The following is a 21,442-nucleotide window of genomic DNA, read 5'->3' on the forward strand; positions in this document are numbered from 1 at the left end:
GTGGGCTGTATCTATTTTTATGAGCTTCTCTAAGTCATCTCTTTGCTGACTGCCTACAGCAAACAACAACGATACACAAGTAGTGTTTTGTTTAATTTCTTCTGTTCATTAGCAGGTTCACTTCTCCCTTAAAAAAATGATATCTTTGCCCCTCTTGTCTATTTGAGAGCCTTTAGGGCCTTCCTAGTAAGAAACCAGCACTAGTTGGTCCTACTGGTCTGGTCTTGGGCTGCAGATAGTGTGGTTAATGGCTTCTGCTTTCCCCTCCAAATGGAGGGGGGGACACAGAAGTAATTGAAACTTACAGTGTCGGGGCATAATTGTATTCCATTATATTTAAGGCAAACGAGGAGGTATTCTAGCTAACATGCAGGAAAATGGCCTTAGAGGAGGCCATGTCGCGTGTCACTGAATGCACATGGGGACGTGTTCCCTCCCAGCCTCACCGCCCCCTGCCCCACACTCTGGCCCCGACCCCAAAACAGAGGCGCTACCAGTGGTAGTCAGGAAATGCCGTGAGCCACAGGTAATGAGCTCGATCTCCGTGTTCCTTGCCAGATCTCCCAGCTGATGACAGAGCCTGGCCGGGAGGGCCTGACAGAGGCGGCGCTGAATCGCTACAATGCAGACAAGCCTTCGGCCTGCAGCGTCCCGGCCTCGCAAGCCTCCTGCGTGGCCAGCGAGACCTCCGCGGGCACCTCGGTGGCCGCGTCCTTCTTCGCCAGGTAAGAGAGGTGTCCAGACCCTCGGTTCTTTCAGGTGAGCCCACCCGGTTGGCCTCTCACGTGGACCAGTTTAGCTAAAACACTGGGAAGGGTTTGGGGCTGTTCTTTGACTTCACTCTTTAAGACAGGGTTTCTCAACCTCAGCCCTTTGACATCTGGGGCCAGGTAACTCTCTGTTTAGGGGGACTGTCCTGTGAGTACAGGATGTCTAGCAGCATCCTTGGCCTCTACTCGCCAGATTCCTGTGGCACCTTCCCCGGTTGTGACAACCCAAAATGTCTCCAGATGTTGCCAAACGTCGCCTGGCTTGAGAACCTCTGCTCTGGGAATACGTGGCTCTAAAGATGGTCTCCACAGGAGGAGGAATTTTGTGGGTGCAGCCCCATGGCTGGTGATTGCAGATATCTCTTCTCACTACAGAAGAGGAACTGCTTAAAATTTAGCTATTAAAGAGACGGCAATTTTCTTCCTCCTTGACAGACTAGCTGGATAGTCGTCAACTAGCCAGCTAATTTCAGAAACTTAAAAAAAAAAAACCCTGAGAAACAAAAAAGAAAGGTATTTCAACAATGTTTTCTGCCTAATTTTAGCAACACGGCAGAGACAGGGCAGGAGACATAGGACAGCTGAGCAGGAAGGGGCTTCAGGGATTGTCTGATTTGATCTCCTTATTTTATGAATAAGGAAACTGAGGACCAGGAAAGTTAAACTGTGAGGTAGTTTATAGCAAAGCCAGAAATAGAAACCAGATTCCTCTGGGTTTTCCTCTGTGACTCATTCTTTACTTGATACTTGGAACTTAACCTTAGAAAACTTTTTCTGTACCTAAGATTCGTGAGCTTCTGAGTAAGCAGGGTATAGACTAAATAGCGTGAGATGTGAAATCAGAAGACCCCTTGGGTTTGAGTTCCAGCTCTGCCTCAGGGTCCTCACCTATAAAATGAGGATAATATCTGTTCCTCAGGGTTGCTCTGAAGATTAACATAAGATGATTATAAATTACAAAGTATGTGCTAGACAAATGGTAATTCACTATGGACTTAACGAGCGTGTCAGTAAGAGGGAACGTTGTTTGGCTTTTCCTGTTATCCTTAGCAATGGTAACATCCAAAGCACAAATCTGAGGAAGGGGCTCTGATTAGGAAAGGAGCAAGTTAGAGGAGGAACAGAGGCTGACATCCTGGATTAAGACACAATAAAGGCAGCACACGGGACTTGTTGGAAGACTGGCTTTGAGGTTCTGGTTGTACCTTGGTGCCGTGTTTATTGTCCTGTGAACAACTGGGCCAACTTGAATGTATGGGAAGTAACAGGAAATATGTATGTAGTGGCCACCTGACAACAGAGGCCATCGTGTTAGCTCTGTGTGTTCGTGAATTTCTGTGTTGTCTGGGACCACTGAGAAAGCTTACTGGGAGGTCATGTCCATGCCACTCGAGGAGAGAATAAACAGATGGAACAGAATATGAGGGAATGCCACAAGCACAGAAGATCCCGGGACATAGGTAGGCTATTAGAGCATGTCTACAGGAGGGTGATTGAAGTGGTGAGGAACTAGGAGGCCAAGTCCTAGCAGGCTTAGTCTGGAGAAGAGAGCCCTCAGCTGTCTCTTGGGCCATCATGTAAAAGAGGGATTTGGATGGTTGTATAGAAAACCCGAGTATGGGGGCCAAGGCTGAATAAAACCTCATGATGAAAGAGAGAGATCTCCCAGCTCAGAATGCAGGAGAACTTGCTCACAATTCAAACTGCCCCAAGAGACGGTGAGGCCCCCATCACCGAGGGAGGTCAAGCTTGCATTGGGTGACTGCCTGGCTTCATTGCCGGAGAGAACATTCAGTGCTCAGATGGGGGTTGATCTCCTGAAATGTCCAGAGATTTTTACAGACTGACTGACTCATAAAAAAAACCCAGAAAAAGGATTTGAAGCAGGAAGAAATAAGAAGTGCTATGATCCCTGATGGACAGTGTTTTGGGAGAATAGCGTTCCCTGCTGGGGGGAAACCAACAGTGTCATCCGAGTCAGGGAGAGGATGTCGAGATGGGATAGACCAGGAAGGCCTGAGTGCTGGACAAAAGGTGTATGGAGACCAGCTTTCACGTGGGTCAGAGAAGAATTTACAAACAAGTGAACAAACACCAGGGAAAAGAATGGCGAATGACTGGCAAAGACAGTCTTCCTGAGAGTTTTGCTTGTACACCAAGGGGTAGAATGGAAACACCAGGGTGGACCCACCTGAATGGGCCAGTGATGTTGGTTGGACGAGGCCCTGCGGATGATGTTAGCGATAAACAAAGAACCCCTGAATTCAGAATTGCAAGGGCATGTGGTATGAGCTTTCAAAGAGCTAGAAAGGATTCAGAGGGCTACCTGAATACTTGTCATTGCTTTGTGGTGAATGCTGACAGCACCTGGAGCTTAGTGGGTTAAGGCATTAAAAGTACATGGTTTGGGGCTTCCCTGGTGGCGCAGTGGTTGAGAGTCCGCCTGCCGATGCAGGGGACACGGGTTCATACCGCGGTCCGCGAAGATCCCACATGCCGCGGAGCGGCTGTGCCCGTGAGCCATGGCCGCTGAGCCTGCGCGTCCGGAGCCTGTGCTCCACAATGGGAGAGGCCACAACAGTGAGAGGCCCGCGTACCACAAAAAAAAACAAAAAGAAAAAAACTACATGGTTTGTGTTTAGAGCATTTACAGTGTAGAGTGAGGGGTGAAGTACCATGAGAAAAAGAATAATTCTTTAAAAACACACACACACACACACACATATATATATATATATATATGGACACAGGGAGGGGGAAGTGTAAGCTGGGACGAAGTAAGAGAGAGGCATGGACATATATACACTCCCAAATGTAAAATAGATAGCTAGTGGGAAGCAGCCGCATAGCACAGGGTGATCAGCTCGGTGCTTTGTGACCACCTAGAGGGGTGGGATAGGGAGGATGGGAGGGAGACGCAAGAGGGAGGGGATATGGGGATATATGTATATGTATAGCTGATTCACTTTGTTATACGGCAGAAACTAACACACCATTGCAAAGAAATTATACTCCAATAAAGATGTTTAAAAAAAAAGTCAAAAAAATAAAGTTCTGAAAAATTTGAAAAAAACCCCATATATATATATTTAAAGAATTATATATGTATATTAGAGACTGAATATATATATATATTCACCCCCCACACTCATTACGCGGTTTGCCCCGCTGCTCTTGTCCATAGTGGTTGGGCTGTCACGCCTCCCAGAGAGGGTGGCAGCATACTGACAACCTCCCTGTCACGGACAGGGACTGAGAGCAAAGTCGGGTGACCTGCTCAAGGTCCGCACTCTCAAGAGAGAACCAGGGTTGTCCCTCACCTCTGTGGGTCCCCAAAGGCCCCCCTGAGAAGTCATAAGCAGCCCCGTTACGTTGTCAGACAGTAAACTGAGGTCGCGTCAGAGGAGCTTTCTGTTTCAGCTCAAGCAAAGCTGTGTGAGGTGATGGTAGGCGTGGCTTTTAAGAAGGGTGGAATCTGGATCTGTTGCTGGGGCCAAAATTGGAAACACATTAGCGGTTATGGTTTTCGTGGAAGGATAGGAGAGTCGTTCCACATAGGAACTTGGGGGCAGGGTCAGCCCCTCAGATCTGTGTTCACTTTTGAACTCGTGCTGCTTGACTGTGTGATTGAAATACATCCGTGAGTCTGCAGGGCTCTGGACTCTACATAGCTCCAAGTGAGGACAGGCTGGCCAGCCCTCAAGAGCTGTGCTGGGCGTCATTTCATTGCAGATAGGAGCAGCGCCACTTGCCAAATTTGTGGCCAACGTGGCTGACATCTACTGAACACTCAGTGTGTATCACTCACTGCACTAAGCGCTTCATATGCAGAACCTCCCTTAATCCTCAGAGTAACCCTGGGACGTAGATCCTGCCATTTTCCCTGTTTGATGGATAGAGAAAGAGGTGTCCTGAGTCAAGTCACCAGCCCAAGGCTACACAGCTGGGAAGTGGCAGGGTGGGGAGTCCATTCTCATTTCCTGTCACCTGTGAGCCTTGTTGCTGTTCTCTGTGCTAAGCAGGCTTTTTCCATCATAATCGCTGATAAAACCCACGAAGTAAGGGGGCCCTGCAATCAGTTTGAGAAGATAAGCAGAACAGCGACAAAACCCTGATTTGTTGAGGGCTGCAGGTGTCCACTTTTCTCTGTGATACAGGCCTTTCTTTTAAAGTGTTTACTTTTCAGAGCCATGGGTAGAGGTCTGGGTGGATCTTGTTGCATTTCAGATTCAACAGCTATAAAATAAAAATTCCAGTTCTGAATAAGCAGTGATACTTTGGACCAGGGCTACCCCCAGTGTGGTTTGTGGACAGCACACACTTACTGGTCTGTGATAAGTGTGGAAATTCAGAGGAAGCATTTAGAAACTTCTGTAGCAAGTTGACAGAGTAAGTTTATGCCTATTGAATCTAAAAATTAAAAAGTAGGTCTTATAGTTTGAATGTAATTAGAAATAAAAGCAAAAAAGTGATTCCTTCACCACAGATAATTTGAGAAGTGCTGCTTTAGAAAATGTTGAAGCCCAAATTGCTTTTCTTCTACATATCTTTTGCCAGAATTTCTTTTTTTTAATTAATTAATTTATTTGGCTGTGCCAGGTCTTAGTTGGGGCATGTGGGTTCTAGTTCCCTGACCAGGGATCGAACCCAGGCCCCCTGCATCGGGAGCGTGGAGTCTTAACCACTGGACCACCAGCGAAGTCCCTCCCTCTTTATTTCTTTAAATATCAGCATTTTGGTGGACTGCCTTTGCTTCAGAATTTCAGTACTCTGCTTTTGGAAAAACACTTTTTTGTTCCCCTTTGGAAAAAAGTAGTAACAGTGAAATAGTAACAGTAATACTAAAAATATTAATAGTAATCTTAACCAAAAAAAGAGATTGGTATAACTGACCATCAAGTTGGTTATTTATCATGCTTTGAACTTTTCAAATGAGGGAATCTCCTTTGTGTGATTCCCATGTTAATATTAAGTGTTGAAGTCAGGTGTCATTAGATTTCCCATTTGTTGACTATTCACTTTGAATAAAGATTTACTTTTAAAAAAACTGTCATGATCTTGTTTTTTCAGTTTTATTGATATATAACTGACATATATTACTGTATAAGTTTAAGGCATACAGCATAATGATCTGATTTACGTGTATTGTGAAATGATTACCACAATAGGTTTACCCAACATCCATCATCTCATACAGAAACAGATACCAAAAAAAAAAAAGAAAAGAAAAAAAATTTTTTTTCCTTGTGATGAGAACTCTTCGGATCTACGCTCTTAACAGCTTTCAAACATACCGTACAGCAGTGTTAACTTGAGAACTGAATGAAGGTGGTCCAAAGGTACAAACTTCCAGTTATAAGATAAATAAGTACCAGGGATATAATGTACAATATGATGACTATAGTTGAGATTGACTTAATCATGTCCTTTGTGCTTTAAAGTATGAAGTGCGTGAAACCCTATGAAAATTCTTGGGTGAATCCTCAGCTCTGTAGGTTGAGGGGGTAGAATCCTCATTTGAATTTGAAGAGCTGTGAACAAATCCTGGATTACGTGTAGAATTGCCTGGAGCTCTGGGAAATAAAGTGAATCTTCCAGGTGATCTCCTATCTTCGCATTGATGGTCTTTCCCAAATAACCTTACTGATAATCGTACTGTTGTCGTCTTAATCCATGGAGAAAATGAGCTTCTGGCGGATTTTAATCTACATTCAGAGCACGTATGGGAAAAAATAGTGAAAATTGCCCGCGATCACATGAGCTTTGCAAAGGCAAGTTCAAGTTTGGCAGAACTGGTGCTGCCATCTCTGTGGAGTTGGTGAACACATGGGTTTTCAGTTCTGTCTTCAGACGCCACTTCTTATTGTAATGTTATTTCTTTACAGCTTTTACATTTAGTTCACAACCTTTGTAAGACCATAACTTTTTACCAAATTCAAATGAAATTTTCAAGGAAAATTATATAAAGGTCATTTTTCATTATTATTTTTTTCATTTCTCTATTTTCTTAATGTAAATAAATGCCTTTAAATCTGTTTTCATGGGTTTTGATTACTTCAGATTACTCAACGCCTTCAAATCCTTACTGTCTGTCCATTTGCTCCTCATTGGATCCGTCACATTAGTCAGAGCTTCTCCCTCTCTTTTTCCTCTGTTCTTTTTTTTTTTTTCCAGTAACGGGGTTATTTTTTATTTACTGACTCTCTTCTTGAAGATTCTGACCTTTACACAATTTTCCGTTGTTGATTAAAAATACACAGCTCCCGGGTTTGGAATTTTCTGCATAAATTTTGATGTTCACCTCAATATTGGGTTGCCCTGAGACTGATTTTGTGCGGTCCACTTGCTCTGTTTTCTCTCTCTCTCACTTGGCAAGCTGTCCCTCATTTCCTTCTGCTAACTTTTTGCCTTTTGCCTAAACTCATCTTTTTCTTAGGGATGTTATTATATTTCTGACTATCTCCACCTCTTGTGCAATTTCTTCCACCTTTGTTATTAGACCGCTGCTTGTATCACCTGACGGCCATCTCCAAGCCCCTGTTATGCTGTTGACTCTTAGGACTGATTTAACCAGCATCCCTCTGAGGCCAGAGGTTGCTGTGACATTAAACCAAGACCAGCTCGGGTCCAGAATCAGGGGCTTAGCTGAGCTGAGAGGGCCAACTCCCGGCTCCGAGGCCCTGCCCTCAGACGGGTCCCTTCGTTCATCAGCCTTCTTGTGGGACCTGCTCCTGAGTGCTCTGTACTCACGTGCTGCTGTACACACAGCTCCCACTGCCACAGAGAAGGTCCTCCTTAAAAGCCATTTCCGCACTCTCACTGACAGCCAACTCAAATAGTGCCTTTCGCTGGTCACAGCAGATGCTTCTCGTATATAATCTTGCACAGCGAAGGCTTTCTTTAGTCCCTGGGCGTGCTGACACATAACAGTAGTAGTTGGTTATTTGAGAGGAGCCTATTAAGTCAAAGAAGGATGGAGTGTGAAACTGTTCACGGTTCTTTTGTTCTTCCATCAGGTACAGTTCCCTTAGGGATGCTCACATCTTCCCATTATAAATACACCAGCAATTATTACCAGAGAAGAACTCTCCTAAACACACCACAGTTGGTCTCAGGTGATTTAGGGGGAGAAATGTGGAGCTGGGTGCACAGATCCAACTCTTAATTTGCTGATTCTCTGTGGAGAGATGGGGCAGACTTTCTGCCTCCAGTTTTACAGATTGGAAGTTAATTTCCAGCGCCATGTGTGTTACAGCAGAATGATATCTCTACAAAACAAAACAAAAAACGCTAGGAGCTTTGAGGAGCTCATACTGTGGAATTTCTCTTATATGATTATTGTATTTTTCCTGTTTTGTTTGCATCCAAGTCTGCACCTTTGTCTCCTACTCCTTCTAGGGTCTCATTCTGACTTAGGGTCTATCCCTTTCCCCTTTTCTCCCATTACTCTCCACCTTCCCCACACCACCTCCCTGTCTGCCTCTTCCATGGCTCCCACGGAAGTGGGGCTGCCGTTGAACCTTGTAGGGAACACCTGTGGTCAGGGCCGACATGCATAATTGTGCCATTTGCTGTTTGGCCAAAACTCTATTGGTTGAGCTGAGACGCCTCCCACTGGGCTCCATCTATCCAAAGGGACGTCTTTTTCTCAGCTGCCCAAAGGCACTGTCTGGGCTCGTGTCTCCCCTGGGGGCAGCGATCTTTGAAGGCCTGAAGTGGAAACCAAATCCCTACCCTCTGGATTTCTTGTTTACTTATTCCTGGCAAGTCATAGCTTTACTTTTCTTAGAAAAGACTCCATGGACTTCTCAGAAAAGAAGGGACTGTTGCTCATGTATATTGATGCAGTGAATGTTTAGGAATCGTAACTATACGAATATAGTTTCGCTTGAACACACATCAGTTGCAATATGAAAGGAAAATACTAAAAAGGAGCCAAATGTATATTTCGTGCTGTCAGATTTCAGGGGCCGCAGGAAATAGTTTCAGGTGTTGCTGCATGAAGAAGTAAACCCTTGATTGTTTATGAAAGACAGAGAAAGCACTGAAGAAAAAGTGGCCATAATTCAATGTCTACACTATGATCCTTTGCGTTCAAAACAAAATCCTAAAACACTTTAAATATACGACCCTAACAGCCAGTACCCTACCCCGGCAACCCCAAAACCCCTGTTTTGGGGTGTGCAGACCATAATAGAAATGGCACTCATGGCTTGGCCCACGCCATTCTGAATTGGTGATCTCTGCTAAAGAAAATGGTCAGTGTTTGCTGCCCCATTCCCATCTCCCGCTGCAGGGAATGTGTAAGATAGCGCATTTTCCAACTTAAGTCCTTCGTGTGACGGATGGCCAGTTGGGGCGCTGGCAATCAGCTCACAACATCTGGGACTTATTTGTACAGCTTTGCCTCAGTTGAAAACCCAGTTCTTGGCTTGGTGTGGATGTTTGAAGGCAAAGCAATTCCGCTGAGCCTTAAGGATCCCGGTGATTCTTGTCAAATATTCTCAGGGTTAGGCATTCTGGTTCTTACTGAACAATTTTAATGTCCTTTTTACTGATGCAGGGGTGAGGGGAGGGGAAGAAGAGTACTGGATAAAGCAAAGAGAAGGATGGGGTGGCTTGTGGCTGCATCCACAGCCTGCCACTGACATTCTGACTTTAGGCAAGTAACTTAAACCTCGCGAAGCCTCAGTTTCTCCTGTTAAACAGAGATCATCGTATCTACTTCATAGGATTATAGTGAGGATTAAATGAAAATGTGATAGTTGTTTGTAAACATCATCTAAGTCCTAGAGATGACGTTAAGATGGCATTTGCTATGAAAAGGATGGAATTCTACCCTCAGTGGGAAATCCAATGAATTCCCAACATTCCCTTTAGAGTGGGTGACTTGTGTTGTGCGTACCTTTACGGTGTGTTTACATGCCGCTTTGTAATCCGGCCTAATGACCACCTAGGACCTCCATGGCAATTGTAAAGATCAGGCATCACGCCTCGGAGAGCAAAACTGCCATCGTCGGGGGCCGAAGATCACAGCTGCCTCTTGAAGCCTTACCTGGAAAGAACCAGGTTGTCACTGGTGATTGAAAACATCAGTGACCAGCAGAGAGAGAAACTCTGCCCGCTCCTGTGGAGCTCCAGTTAGCTGACTACACACTTGTAAATCTTTTGAAGGGTTTCTTTTTGTAGTTTTATAGCCCTAGAAAAACTCTCAAACAGTAAGAAAGAAAACAAAAGGAAGAAAAGGAGGAGCCATTAAGAATTCTATGACCATATAGCTTGGTGGTGACTGCAGTGTGCGAGCTGGAAGTCTGCCGTGACACTGACAGTGAAAATGAATCACAACAGTAAATAAAATAGAAGTAAAAGAGGGAAATATTCACTCTCTTTGTTAATACCTTCATCATTTGAATTGGGGGCTGAAGAGGGAAGATATGGTGGCACGGAGTCGATTCATAAAGAACACTAGGGCTTCCCTGGTGGCGCAGTGGTTGAGAGTCCGCCTGCCGATGCGGGGGACACGGGTTCGTGCCCCAGTCCGGGAGGATCCCACATGCCGCGGAGCGGCTGGGCCCGGGAGCCATGGCCGCTGAGCCTGTGCGTCCGGATTCTGTGCTCTGCAATGGGAGAGGCCACAACAGTGAGAGGCCCGTGTACCGCAAAAAAACCCCCAAAAAGAACAATGGAATGACCTGTGTCCTGAATGAGAAGATGGATGGAGAAAGGATACAATTTTATCTACTATATATTTGATAAAATGTTTCCTTGAGTGCACTTCTGCCCCTGCCCTGTTGCAATACCTCTGTAACTTGTTCCTTTCTTCAGTCCTTACTCATTTAAAATTAATAGCCTACATTTATTGAGGGTTTCCTATGTGCCACACGCTACTCTGAGTTCTTTACACGAGTTTAAACTTCAGAAGCCCCCATGAGCTGGCCCTCTTATCATCCCATTGTTTAGATGTGGACACCGAAGCGCAGATGGGTGAGGTAACTCGATCATGGTCAGACCGCTAGAAGGAGATGAGTAGGTGCTTGGGCCAGGCCACCCGATTCCAGAGCTCGGGAGCCAGAATGTAAGCTCCGTAAGGGGAGAGATATTTGTCTCTTTATTCTTGGCCGAACCCCTAGTGCCTGAAAGAGGAAATGTTTGTTGAATGGATGAACAAATGCTCTTAGCTACTGAGGCAGGAGATAGGTGGGCTCCAGGTTAGGCATTTACAATCGGCCTCCTGTTTGCACTTGGAACTAGAAATAACAACAGGAACAGGGTAAATACCCAAGCTTTGTCTCCTGAGGACGCTTTAAGATAACAGTCCTGGCAGGAACAGAGAGGGACTAAGCCTTCTTTGAATAAAGGATCAGGAGGTCATATATTCCCCAACCGTGGGGCAAGGGAGACACTGCACATGTGCAGAAAGCCTCCTTGGGGGTCAAAAAGGAGGGGGCACCTCCCCAGAATAGGAGATGCCAAGGCCGTCCCCTAGGCCTCTGGCCTGGAATCCATCTTGGAAAAAAGCTGCACATGCATGTTAGAGAGGGTCCTCAGGCAGATCAGGTGTGGAAAAAGAAACCAGATAATTGGCCAAAGGTAAACAAAGACCCGGAAGAACTGCCCTATATGGATGACTTCACTGCCCCTTTACTGCCTCCTCATTAGGGAGGACGTCCGCACCCTTGCTCTCCGGGTGTGCATCTCTGCCTTGCTTCTGTCTTAAGTAAACAAACTGTTTCTCTGTGTGCTCTCCCCCTTGTGCTGTGTCTCTGATAATGAGCTTTGTACCTGTTTTTACAGTTTTTGCCTCCTTGAGAAATGCATTTTTCAATGGGGGCAAGGACCAGGGGGATTTTGCTTCTAGCCTCTACCCACTGGTGGACCAGCGGCTAGGATTCCTCATTTTCAGCCAGGCTACCCAAGTCCAATTCCTGGGCAGGAAACTAAGATCTCACTTCAAGTCACCGCTCTCAATGCTGCCTCTCCGAGATCACTACTATGCTCTCCTGCCTCCAAACTCAAAACGGGTTGTGATGGGTGGGCATTCATGAAGTCTCAACACAAGGATGATCAGCGAGACCATAGTAGAGAAGGAATGCAGAGCACACCACTGAAGACATAAGGGAGAAACATTTTGACCAACTACTCTATTCCTCTAATTTTGTTAGTTACTAAAATATTGCTTCCTGTCTCACTCAGAGTAAAAGTTAAAGGTTTTCCAGTGGCTTGCCAGGGTCTCTCTACAATCTGCCCAACACGCTCCGCTATCACTCTCCCTCTTGTTTGCTCTGACCCAGGCACACTGACCTCCTTGCTTTTCCTCAGAAAGCGCCAAGACCATTCCTTCCTCACAGACTTTGCTCTTTCTGTTTCCTCTGCTCTTTCTCCAGGTATCTGCTTGGCTCGACCCTTCCTTCCTTCAGATCTTTGCTCAAATGCCACTTAATGGCAAGGCCTTCCCTGACCTCCCTACTTAATATTACAGCTATTCTGGCTCTGCATCCCTCTTCCCACCTAATACCTGTTGTCTTATGAATATCTGTTGAATGAATGAATCTCAGACTCAAAGGGAGATGGGCAGCTAAGCGTCCAGGTTGTCTTCCACTGAATTTCTTTTGAGAAGCTTACATTTTTTTCCCACTAAATTCAAACTACCTGCTTAGGAATTAAATTATTCTCTTAAATCTAGGATGTTTAGGGGAGATAACATCGTCACAAAGCATGGAAAAAGGCGTTGTTGGGAAATTGAGATTCATATTAAAATATAAGTACCCGGTTGTCTTTTCAAGAGGAGGATGTGTAGAGACGGGACCAGAGGTGCTGCCTGGGACAGGAAACCGAAGAAAGAGTTAAAGCACAGGAAAGACTTATGAGTTGTAGGTCTAGCACAATGAAGCAGGGCTCTCCATCTTTTCTCCTGTCTCATTGAAAAGCTGTCTTTTCCTCCCTTGAATAAACCTCTTTGCTTTCTGTCCTGCGCTTTGATTTATTATTTTAATTCTATAGCTGTCTCAGTGAAGTATGTAAAGCATTTGGGGATAAAATCATGTGGAAGACATTACAGAAACTAAAGATGTATTATCTTATGTGGTATGGGGTAGACGCTCGGTGTGCTGAGGAATCCTATCCTAGATGAAAACACAGATCGTGTCTGTGGCATTGTGTATTGACTAAGAAACTGACTCCTCATTGAGGGTATAGGAGGGCGGAATTTAGGGAGTACTGTTATAATAATTTGGTGGGAAATAGGTAAAACTGAAGCATAAAGAGATCTCACTGAAGTGTCTGCTTTTCATAAGTGAGAGATGTCCCTGAAGGTGGGATTTTTATTTTCTTGCCTCTGAAGTGGACATAATGACTTTTTCTTTTCCTTCTGTCTGATTACTAAGGTGTAGATTTCAAGAGAACAGGAGCTGTGTCTAATCCCCTTATTGCATCTAGCACTGCCTGGTACAGAGTAGGAGCTCAGTACATGAATGTTGAAAGAATGAATCAACCATGCTTGAAAACTTAGGTCTGTCCTGCTTCTCACAAGAATGAAATACTTAAAAGAAACTGTGGGATTATGTAGCCTCAGAGATATCATCATTCCAAGTACTAGTATTAATGATAAAAATAATTCTGATAGATAAAAAAATAAATGGAATATTTTCCATGATTGATTTCCACACAGTTAGATTCAGCAGGACACTATTTCTAATAATCATCTTTTTATTTAGCTGGTACAAGAATGATTTTAGCATCACACTGTAATTAGATGCCTTTCCTGGCATTTGGTGTGCTTTTTGTTCATGAAGTACCCTGGAATTCGGGAAATATAATTTCACGAGCCTAGATCATAACAGACTGTGTCATTTTCTTGGCATCCTCAAAACCAAAGCCTTAAGAGTCCATAGTTTGTCCTTTTAAACTCTAGCAAAGGAAAGCAAGGGCCTTGGCAGTGACAAAGAAAGAGAAATTCTCTTGGAGTCTGTAAAGTGATCGGCACCAGGCAAGCCAGTTGAAATAAAAAAATGAGAAAATGTAAACCATCACTCAAGACTTATTTCCGGTCTTTTAGGTGCTTCAAAAAATAATCGTGATTCCTTTTTCTGAAATAAATCTTCATCTATTATTGTACCTGCCTAAAGTGGCAAGGTGGCACTTGGGGGGAAAGCAGAATACCCCTGAACAGAATTTTAGGGGCACTTTCTAGTGATTAAAAAAAAAGCTAAACAGTCTTACATCACTATATATGCTCTCACCACCCACAAGTGTTTAAAAATCAAAATAAGACCTTGTTTCCACCCTTGAGGAGTTCCAAGCATCAGGTTAAAACTGAGAGAGGTGAACTTCCCTGGTGGCGCAGTGGTTGGGAATCCGCCCGCCAGTGCAGGGGACACAGGTTCGAGCCCTGGTCCGGGAAGATCCCACATGCCGCAGAGCAACTAAGCCCGTGCGCCAGAATTACCGAAGCCCGTGCGCCTAGAGCCCGCGCACCGCAACGAAGAGTAACCCCCGCGCGCATGTGCTCCCCGGCCGTGGGGTCTGAGTTGCCTCGGTACAGCTTGCAGACCGCTGGGAGTCTGGGCTGCTACCCTGCGTGACTCCTCCCTCGGCTTTCCCCGCTGTCCGCCCCTCTCGGCTTCGCGATGCAAGTGGTCCGGGCCTTTGAGCCTGCAGGAAGTGGACGAGAGGCCACAGCACGCGCTGCAGGTCAAATACGGCGGGGCGGAGCTTGACGAGCTGGGCAGAGTGCTGACACCCACCCAGGAGCAGTGGCACGGTGCTCTCCGATTATGTGGGCTTTGGGCCTCCCAAGGGCACAGGCCTTCACCGCTACGCCTGGCTAGTTTACGAGCAGGACAGGCCACTGAAGTGAGATGAGCCCATTCTCAGCAACCGATCTGCAGAGGAGCGTGACAAATTCAAGGGGGCGAATTTCCGCAAAAAGTACGAGCTCGGGGCTCCGGTGGCCGGCGCGTGTTACCAGGCCGAATGGGATGACTATGTGCCCAAACTGTATGAGCAGCTGTCTGGGAAGTAGAGGAAAGCCAGGAGATGGACACGGTCCCAGAGTTCCCAAGCAGTGTTTCAGTTTAGTGATGCATGTAGATTTCTCCCCTTCCCCCTGCCTGAGCCCTGAGCGGTCAGATTTAGGTTTAGGGTGACTCTTCCTTCTGCCTGTCCTCTTTAATTCTAGGGGGTTTACGTTTTGATCAAATTTGAACTCCGTTTTGGTGAGGGATATTTTGGTACTGGGATGGGGTCATCAAAATGTTAATATAAGAATAACAACCCAGACGTTAAAGAAGAAAAAAATTCTGGTAAAAAGACCAGGTCTGCAGTATTAGAACAGAGTATCAAAGAATCTTTAAGGGAGGTTGAAAAAAAAGAAAAGGTTGATTGCCTCTGCCTTTGTGAGCCCGAGCCCAGGATTGTCTGTGACGGCATCTGACGGCATGTGTTTTCACGGCCCTGTCTCTCACTAAGACAATCAGGGGCCGGCAGGTCCGCTAGCCCCCCATGTGATACATCTCAGGCTGGTTATTGGGTGTCAGTGTCCTGCTCTGGCCCCTTTAAAGAGCAATACTGAAAAAAGCAATAGGGAGAGAGTTGCTGTTAAAGCTTGGCCATCTAGGTGAGCTGCAGGGCTGAGTGAGAGGTCATCAGCAATCCGAAAGTCTGTGCCTGTTAAATTGATCACTCTTCGGTGTAAGAAAAGCCGGTCTGGAGTTGCTGAATGTTGTGTTAATTCTGCTGTTTGCTTATAGTTGAATAAAAACATTGCGTAGTTAAAAAAAACAAAAGAGTAACCCCCTACTCATCGCAACTAGAGAAAACCTGCGTGCAGCAATGAAGACCCAAGCGGCCAAAAATAAATTAATTAATTTTTTAAAATTGTCTAGACTTTATGTGTGGTTCATTCTCTTTTAAAAAACAAAAACAAACAAACAAAAAACTGAGAGAGGTAGAAAGGGAGAGCCAAGGATTACCAAGCCGTGTGTCGTCAAGCCTGACCAGGCTGCAAAACCTCCCTTCTGCTGCTGCCTCTGCAGCCCCCTGGCTGCACACCACTGGCTTCAGGCCCCCCAGGAATTCGCCAGATGCGTGTAGCTGGCTGTAGCAGGTACTGTTGGCCCCCACGCCCCCATGCCCTTCTGCTTATCATTCTCTAAACAAAACCTTGCAGCTCCCAAGGTCCAGGCAAATAAGTCTGACAGGAGTTGGTGGATAAATACCCCAGCTCCCTTCCTCCTTGGTTGGGATAACACTGAGACAAGGTCTACCCTGTCTCCCTGATTTCCTAAGTAGGACTGAGCCCCAGTTGCCTACGTCAGCAATCTGCTTGATAACGCATCCTCTGGTCATTTCCTTCCCTCCCTGTCTTGCTTTCCCACTTCCCTACACCGCTTCCTGGAATCACCCTCCAATGAAAGCTACTAGCACTCTCATCCTTATGCAGGGATGCTTCTAGGGAAACCCAGCATAAGCTATTGGCAGTATATCCTCACTCACCCATTCATGTATCCTTTCCTTCATTCGTTCACCAGGCATTTGGTAAGCCCATACTGTATGCCAGACATTATATTAGATGCCGAGGATGACAGAAGGGCAGCCACTGCCACCAGGGAGCTCCCCGTTCAGAGGGGCAGCCAGTCCCATTACTGGAGAGTTATAAACAACATGGAAGTCCAGGACAGAGCAGTACAGGAGAACTCCCAGTATCACTATCCCTAAGTCTTGTCTTATCCATTCATTTCCTGTCTCCCCTTCTAGAATGTAAGATCCATAGAAAGAGACCCTTGTCCGTCATGTTCCATCGTTGAAACCTCAGCTCTTAGAACGGGGCTGGGGCTCAGTACATATTTGGTGAGTGTGTCTCAGGAGCTTTAGGAGTCTGCCGTGGAGAGTTCCCTGCCAGCTGTCCCTCCTCAGGGAGGCCACCTGGGCGCAGCTCACTGAATTCCACTGTGGAAGTAGAGCCTCCAGTACAGAGTGACGGCCTGTGCTCAGGGCAGGAGAGAAAGAATGAGTGCCGCCTGCACAGCGCTGCACCTTGGGGGTGGGGCCTTCTTTCTGGTCACTGGGAACTGAGTACTTTGCCCCACCAGGCACCTGAGACGAGTGTTTTCCTTTAACATAACGGAGGGGAATCTGCTTCAGAGTCTGTTGACGTAAATGTGAATCACATCTAAAAAATACCTTGATAGCAGCATCTAGGCTGGTGTTTGACCAAACAGCTGGGCGCCATAGCCTGGCCCAGTGGACCGTCGCTCCTAGAATCAGTACTCAGTCTAACGTGAAAATACTTTCCGTTCTGTGCAACGCCAGGCTCCTACTGAGACACCCTGAGGTTGCTCCTGGCTCTGGTTTCTTAGCACTGGGGCTGCAGGGATGTGCCCGCTGGTCTTCAGGCGTGCCTCCTTCCCTCCCTCCGCCCGCCTCCCACCCTTATCCTTTGGTCCTCAGGGTCCCCACCTGTGGACAGGTGCAGTTTAATCCTTGTGTCATCTGGATCAGTTGGAGAGTGCCATATCATTTCTCACTGAAGATGCTGAGCATTTTGTTTTCGCTTTCACACTAAAGGTAGAGAAAATAAAAATAGATATTATTAATCTTTACGCGTCTCCTGTGGTCCTAATCACAGCCTCAACGTCCTATGGTGGATTACTACTTTGCATGTTCTTTATTTCCTTTAAAACTAGGCACGTGAGGAAGACTGATCTGTGGAGTCTAGATCCTGCTTAGTTGCGGGGGGAGGGAAGCTGCAGTAAATTTAGACATCACTAGTGTTTCTTTACATTAACTTACAGCCATTGCTACAGAAGCTCGTAAATCAAAAACTACCAAGTCTCTTCCCTACACACCTGGAACCTCAACATTACAGTCCATTCATTCTGTGATTGCCTCCTTCACAAAAGAGGCGTGGGGGCGATGGCTCAAACAGGATTTCCCAACATAGCTCTGATATCCAAGCCATGACTCACCCATGTCTTTTGACCTTTGCTTAAAAAATATTTCCGGGTAAGGGAATTATTTACCTGAAGCATAGACTCGAAGAATTTGGTCCCATTATCTTTTTCCTCTAACCTTCCTCCTTTATTACTCTCTCTTCTTTCTCTCCCTTTCCTTCTTGGGTTTTGGTTTTGGTTTGTTATTTTACATACATTTCAAAACAAGTCTAACGGCATCAGAAACAAAACACAGAAAAGTCTTCTTTATTTTCCATTCTGTTCTGAGCCATAGATTCTTCCATGTACTCAAATAATACATCCAAGAGGACTGGTAGAATGAATTTGATTAGCCTCTTAAATGTTTTAGCACCTGCACACCATAGCGCTTGCAAGAGTGGGGAAAAGATTTTTCCTCCTATCCCTAAGGGATGGCTTGCTACTTGGGCCGTGTAGCTGTGTGTGCCACTTTACTGAGGCTAAGATTGAGTAGCCCTGGTGGAGAAAGAAAATCCTAAATAAGTACAGGTACAGCTTCGAGGCCCCATATGTTTTTGTTTTTGTTTTAATTTTATTGAAGTATAGCTGATTTACAAGGTTGTGTGAGGCCCCATATACTGTTTGTTTGTTTTTTTGCGTTATGCGGGCCTCTCACTGTTGTGGCCTCTCCCACTGCGGAGCACAGGCTCCGGACGCGCAGGCTCAGCGGCCATGGCTCACAGGCCCAGCCGCTCCGCGGCATGTGGGATCTTCCCGGACCGGGGCACGAACCCGTGTCCCCTGCATCGGCAGGCGAACTCTCAACCACTGCGCCACCAGGGAAGCCCGCCCCATATACTTTAACTTCTTAATTTTGTTCTTTGAGAACCATGTTTACTTTTTTTGAGAAAAAGGCATAAATAAAGGAAAAAGAGAGGCTATACTTTATTTAGATTTTCAGGCAGCCTTTAAAAATACGTCATACTGGAAGCAGTAGAAATGATTTTACACTACCCTTCCCCCAGTCCTTCACTCTTAGTTATTTTTACTGAAGAGAAGTTAGGGCATATGCTCACACAAAGACTTGTCCATGAAAGTTCACAGCAATATTATTCATAATAACCAAAAACTGGAAACAACCCAAGTGTCCAATGGATAAACAAAATGTGGCATATTCATATAATGAAATACTACTTAGAACACTCAAACTATTCATATATGTACCAACATGGATGAATCTCAAAGTAATTATAGTGAGTGAAAGAAGCCAGACTCCCCCACCAAAACCAGAAGACAACGTACAGTATGATTTCATTTCTATCCGATTATAGACAATACGAACTAATCTATAATGACGGAAAGCATTATCAGTGGTTGACTAGGAATGGGGGCGGGGAGGGACAGATAACAAATGTGCAGGAGGACGCTTTCAGGGGTAATGGATGTGTCCGTTATCTCGCGATGGTTTCCCAGGTGTATACATATGACAAATCTCACCAAATTCTAAATGTGTACAGTTTATTATATATAAATTATACCTCACTAAAGCTAAATAATTGAGTTTTCTTGGGATTAGAGACAATGTTTTGAGATGGAGAGAGAATTACCTTAGTAAATGAAGAGTTGGGATAGGGGCTTCCCCGGTGGCGCAGTGGTTGAGAGTCCGCCTGCCGATCCAGGGGACACGGGTTTGTGCCCCGGTCCGGGAGGATCCCACATTCCGCGGAGCGGCTGATGCAGGGGACATGGGTTCGTGCCCTGGTCCGGGAAGATCCCACATGCCGCGGAGCGGCTGGGCCCGTGAGCCATGGCCGCTGAGCCTGCGCGTCCGGAGCCTGTGCTCTGCAGCGGGAGAGGCCACAACAGTGAGAGGCCCGTGTACCGCAAAAAATAAAAATAAAAAAAAATAGAAATTTGTTTGCACCCAGAAGTTCTTATGAAGTTTTGATAAGTATACCTTAAAACACAAGAGGGAAGCAAACACCATCGCAGGGGAGGAGGAACTTCCCTTTTGAGAATAGGCAGTTGGAAGAACTCCTCAGTCTGGAAGACATGATGTGGGAGGGAATCTGAGTAGCTCATGTCACATGTGTATAGATTATTCACTTAATCTTGAGTTAGCTCTTAAGATTGAGAAGAAGCAGCATTAGGGAAAAATAAAGCAAGCTGTCCTCCACATCCTAAGACACGGGTCTGACTGAGACGATAAATCTGCAGGTCCAGATTCCTTCACAGATGGTGGGCTGATGGGAAGCTGTTAGCCAGAGTTGTCGGGTAGAGAGCAAATCCCCAACTTCAGAGGCCTCTCTCATGCAGGGGGAGATGGAATTCTCAGCTCAATGCCTCAGGACTCCGGTCCAGTATCATGGCTGTTCTAATCTGTTTCTACAGCATTTTAAAAAGTGGCTGCATTATCCTGAACATTTTTATCAAACAAATCAGCTGATATAAATGCATAAAGTTGGCTGAAAGCAGGCCAGGATTTCAAAGCCCCCTTCGGCACGTCTAGGTTGGGCACACGTCATGGACCCTCTCCTTTGGCCGCGGACTCAGGGGCAGGCTGGTGTAGAGTGACTTCCGGCATCTGATGTTTCGGATGTGAACATCAGCAGAGCAGACGCTAGGCAGTTCCCCTCTGCACCTGGAGTGTTTCATGCCCAAAAGGAAGGAATAGAAATCCAAACCAGCGCAGTCAGTCAGAAAGAGGACAGGCGATGGCCTGGCGTTCTCTCCTCGGCTTCGTGTGGAATTGCAAAGTACTGCTTTAGGACTGTGAACTCCAGCCATCTGCTTGCTTGGATCCTGGAGAGCAATACTGCTGGTATCTGCCGCCCTAATGAAGAGGGCGCAGGGCACGGAGGAGCTGCTATCCGGCCCCTCACCGGCGAGGAGCTGGGCTTGGCAAACGCGGGGATGCACATTTGAAAGTGAAGACGGAGGAAGCCTGATGGCTCCCAGAGGACACAGCCGCCAGGTTTCCTTTGTAAAAGAAACGGGACTGTATAGTTTAGAAAACACATTGACTTTTTTCGAGATGTCTGCACCTCAGCCACAGCTGAACAAGAGTCTTTCTCTGTTGCTGGCTTCTTGTTTGCTGTAATCCTATAATTTTCTGGTGCTCGTGACCATCGGTGATTCTCCGGCTTCTTGTCCTCCCCCCATCTATCTGTTGGCTCCTGGGAGCAGGGGTTCCAGTCCACCTGGCTAGCCAGCATGTGATTCTGACAGTAATGAGCCACATGGGGAGACCCCAGGAGAGGAACAAGAATAGGTCATCCCTATATTTTTATGTGGAGATTGATAATCAAGGCTAACAATCCCGGCAGAAGGTGAACAACACATTAAACAGAGGGGAAAAGATAATAAAACATCTCCTGCTGGTTAACAGTCGTTGGGTGGAAACGTTCCCTGGAACTATCCAGCTGTTGCACTTCATGGCTCATAAAGCCTCGGTAACGTCCGTCAAGGGGCTTTTTTCTTGGTGAGGGATCATTTTTTTCATGCAGTTATGATAGCATCTGGTTCCTATCCCTGGAAATGCAAAGATCCACAGGCACAGCCAGGCAGCTGCTGGGGAAGAGCCGGACTGCAGAGGCATCTTGCTCCTTTGACGGGTTTTGGGTCACTTCTGATCTAACGGACACCGTCGGCATGTAAATGCAGGCTCAGTGGGGGGGTCTGAGCATCTGCTGTGTTCCAAGTTATCACATGTAATCCTCACAACTGTGAGGTAGGGATTATCATCATTTAAAAGAGAATACCGTG

The 21,442-nt window shown here is 46.0% G+C and overlaps 1 protein-coding gene across 1 annotated transcript in view; it reads left to right on the forward strand.

Moving 5' to 3' along the window:
- The window catches only part of KIF26B (kinesin family member 26B), a 500,361-nt gene that overhangs the window by 234,290 nt on the left and 244,629 nt on the right, over nucleotides 1–21,442 (forward strand). The window contains exon 4 of the mRNA XM_067729537.1: nucleotides 559–725. Within this exon, the coding sequence (XP_067585638.1) occupies nucleotides 559–725 (167 nt within the window). The remainder of the gene's footprint in view (nucleotides 1–558; nucleotides 726–21,442) is intronic.

This window comes from Pseudorca crassidens, chromosome 2 (assembly GCF_039906515.1).
Source record: "Pseudorca crassidens isolate mPseCra1 chromosome 2, mPseCra1.hap1, whole genome shotgun sequence".
Lineage (NCBI taxonomy): Eukaryota > Metazoa > Chordata > Mammalia > Artiodactyla > Delphinidae > Pseudorca > Pseudorca crassidens.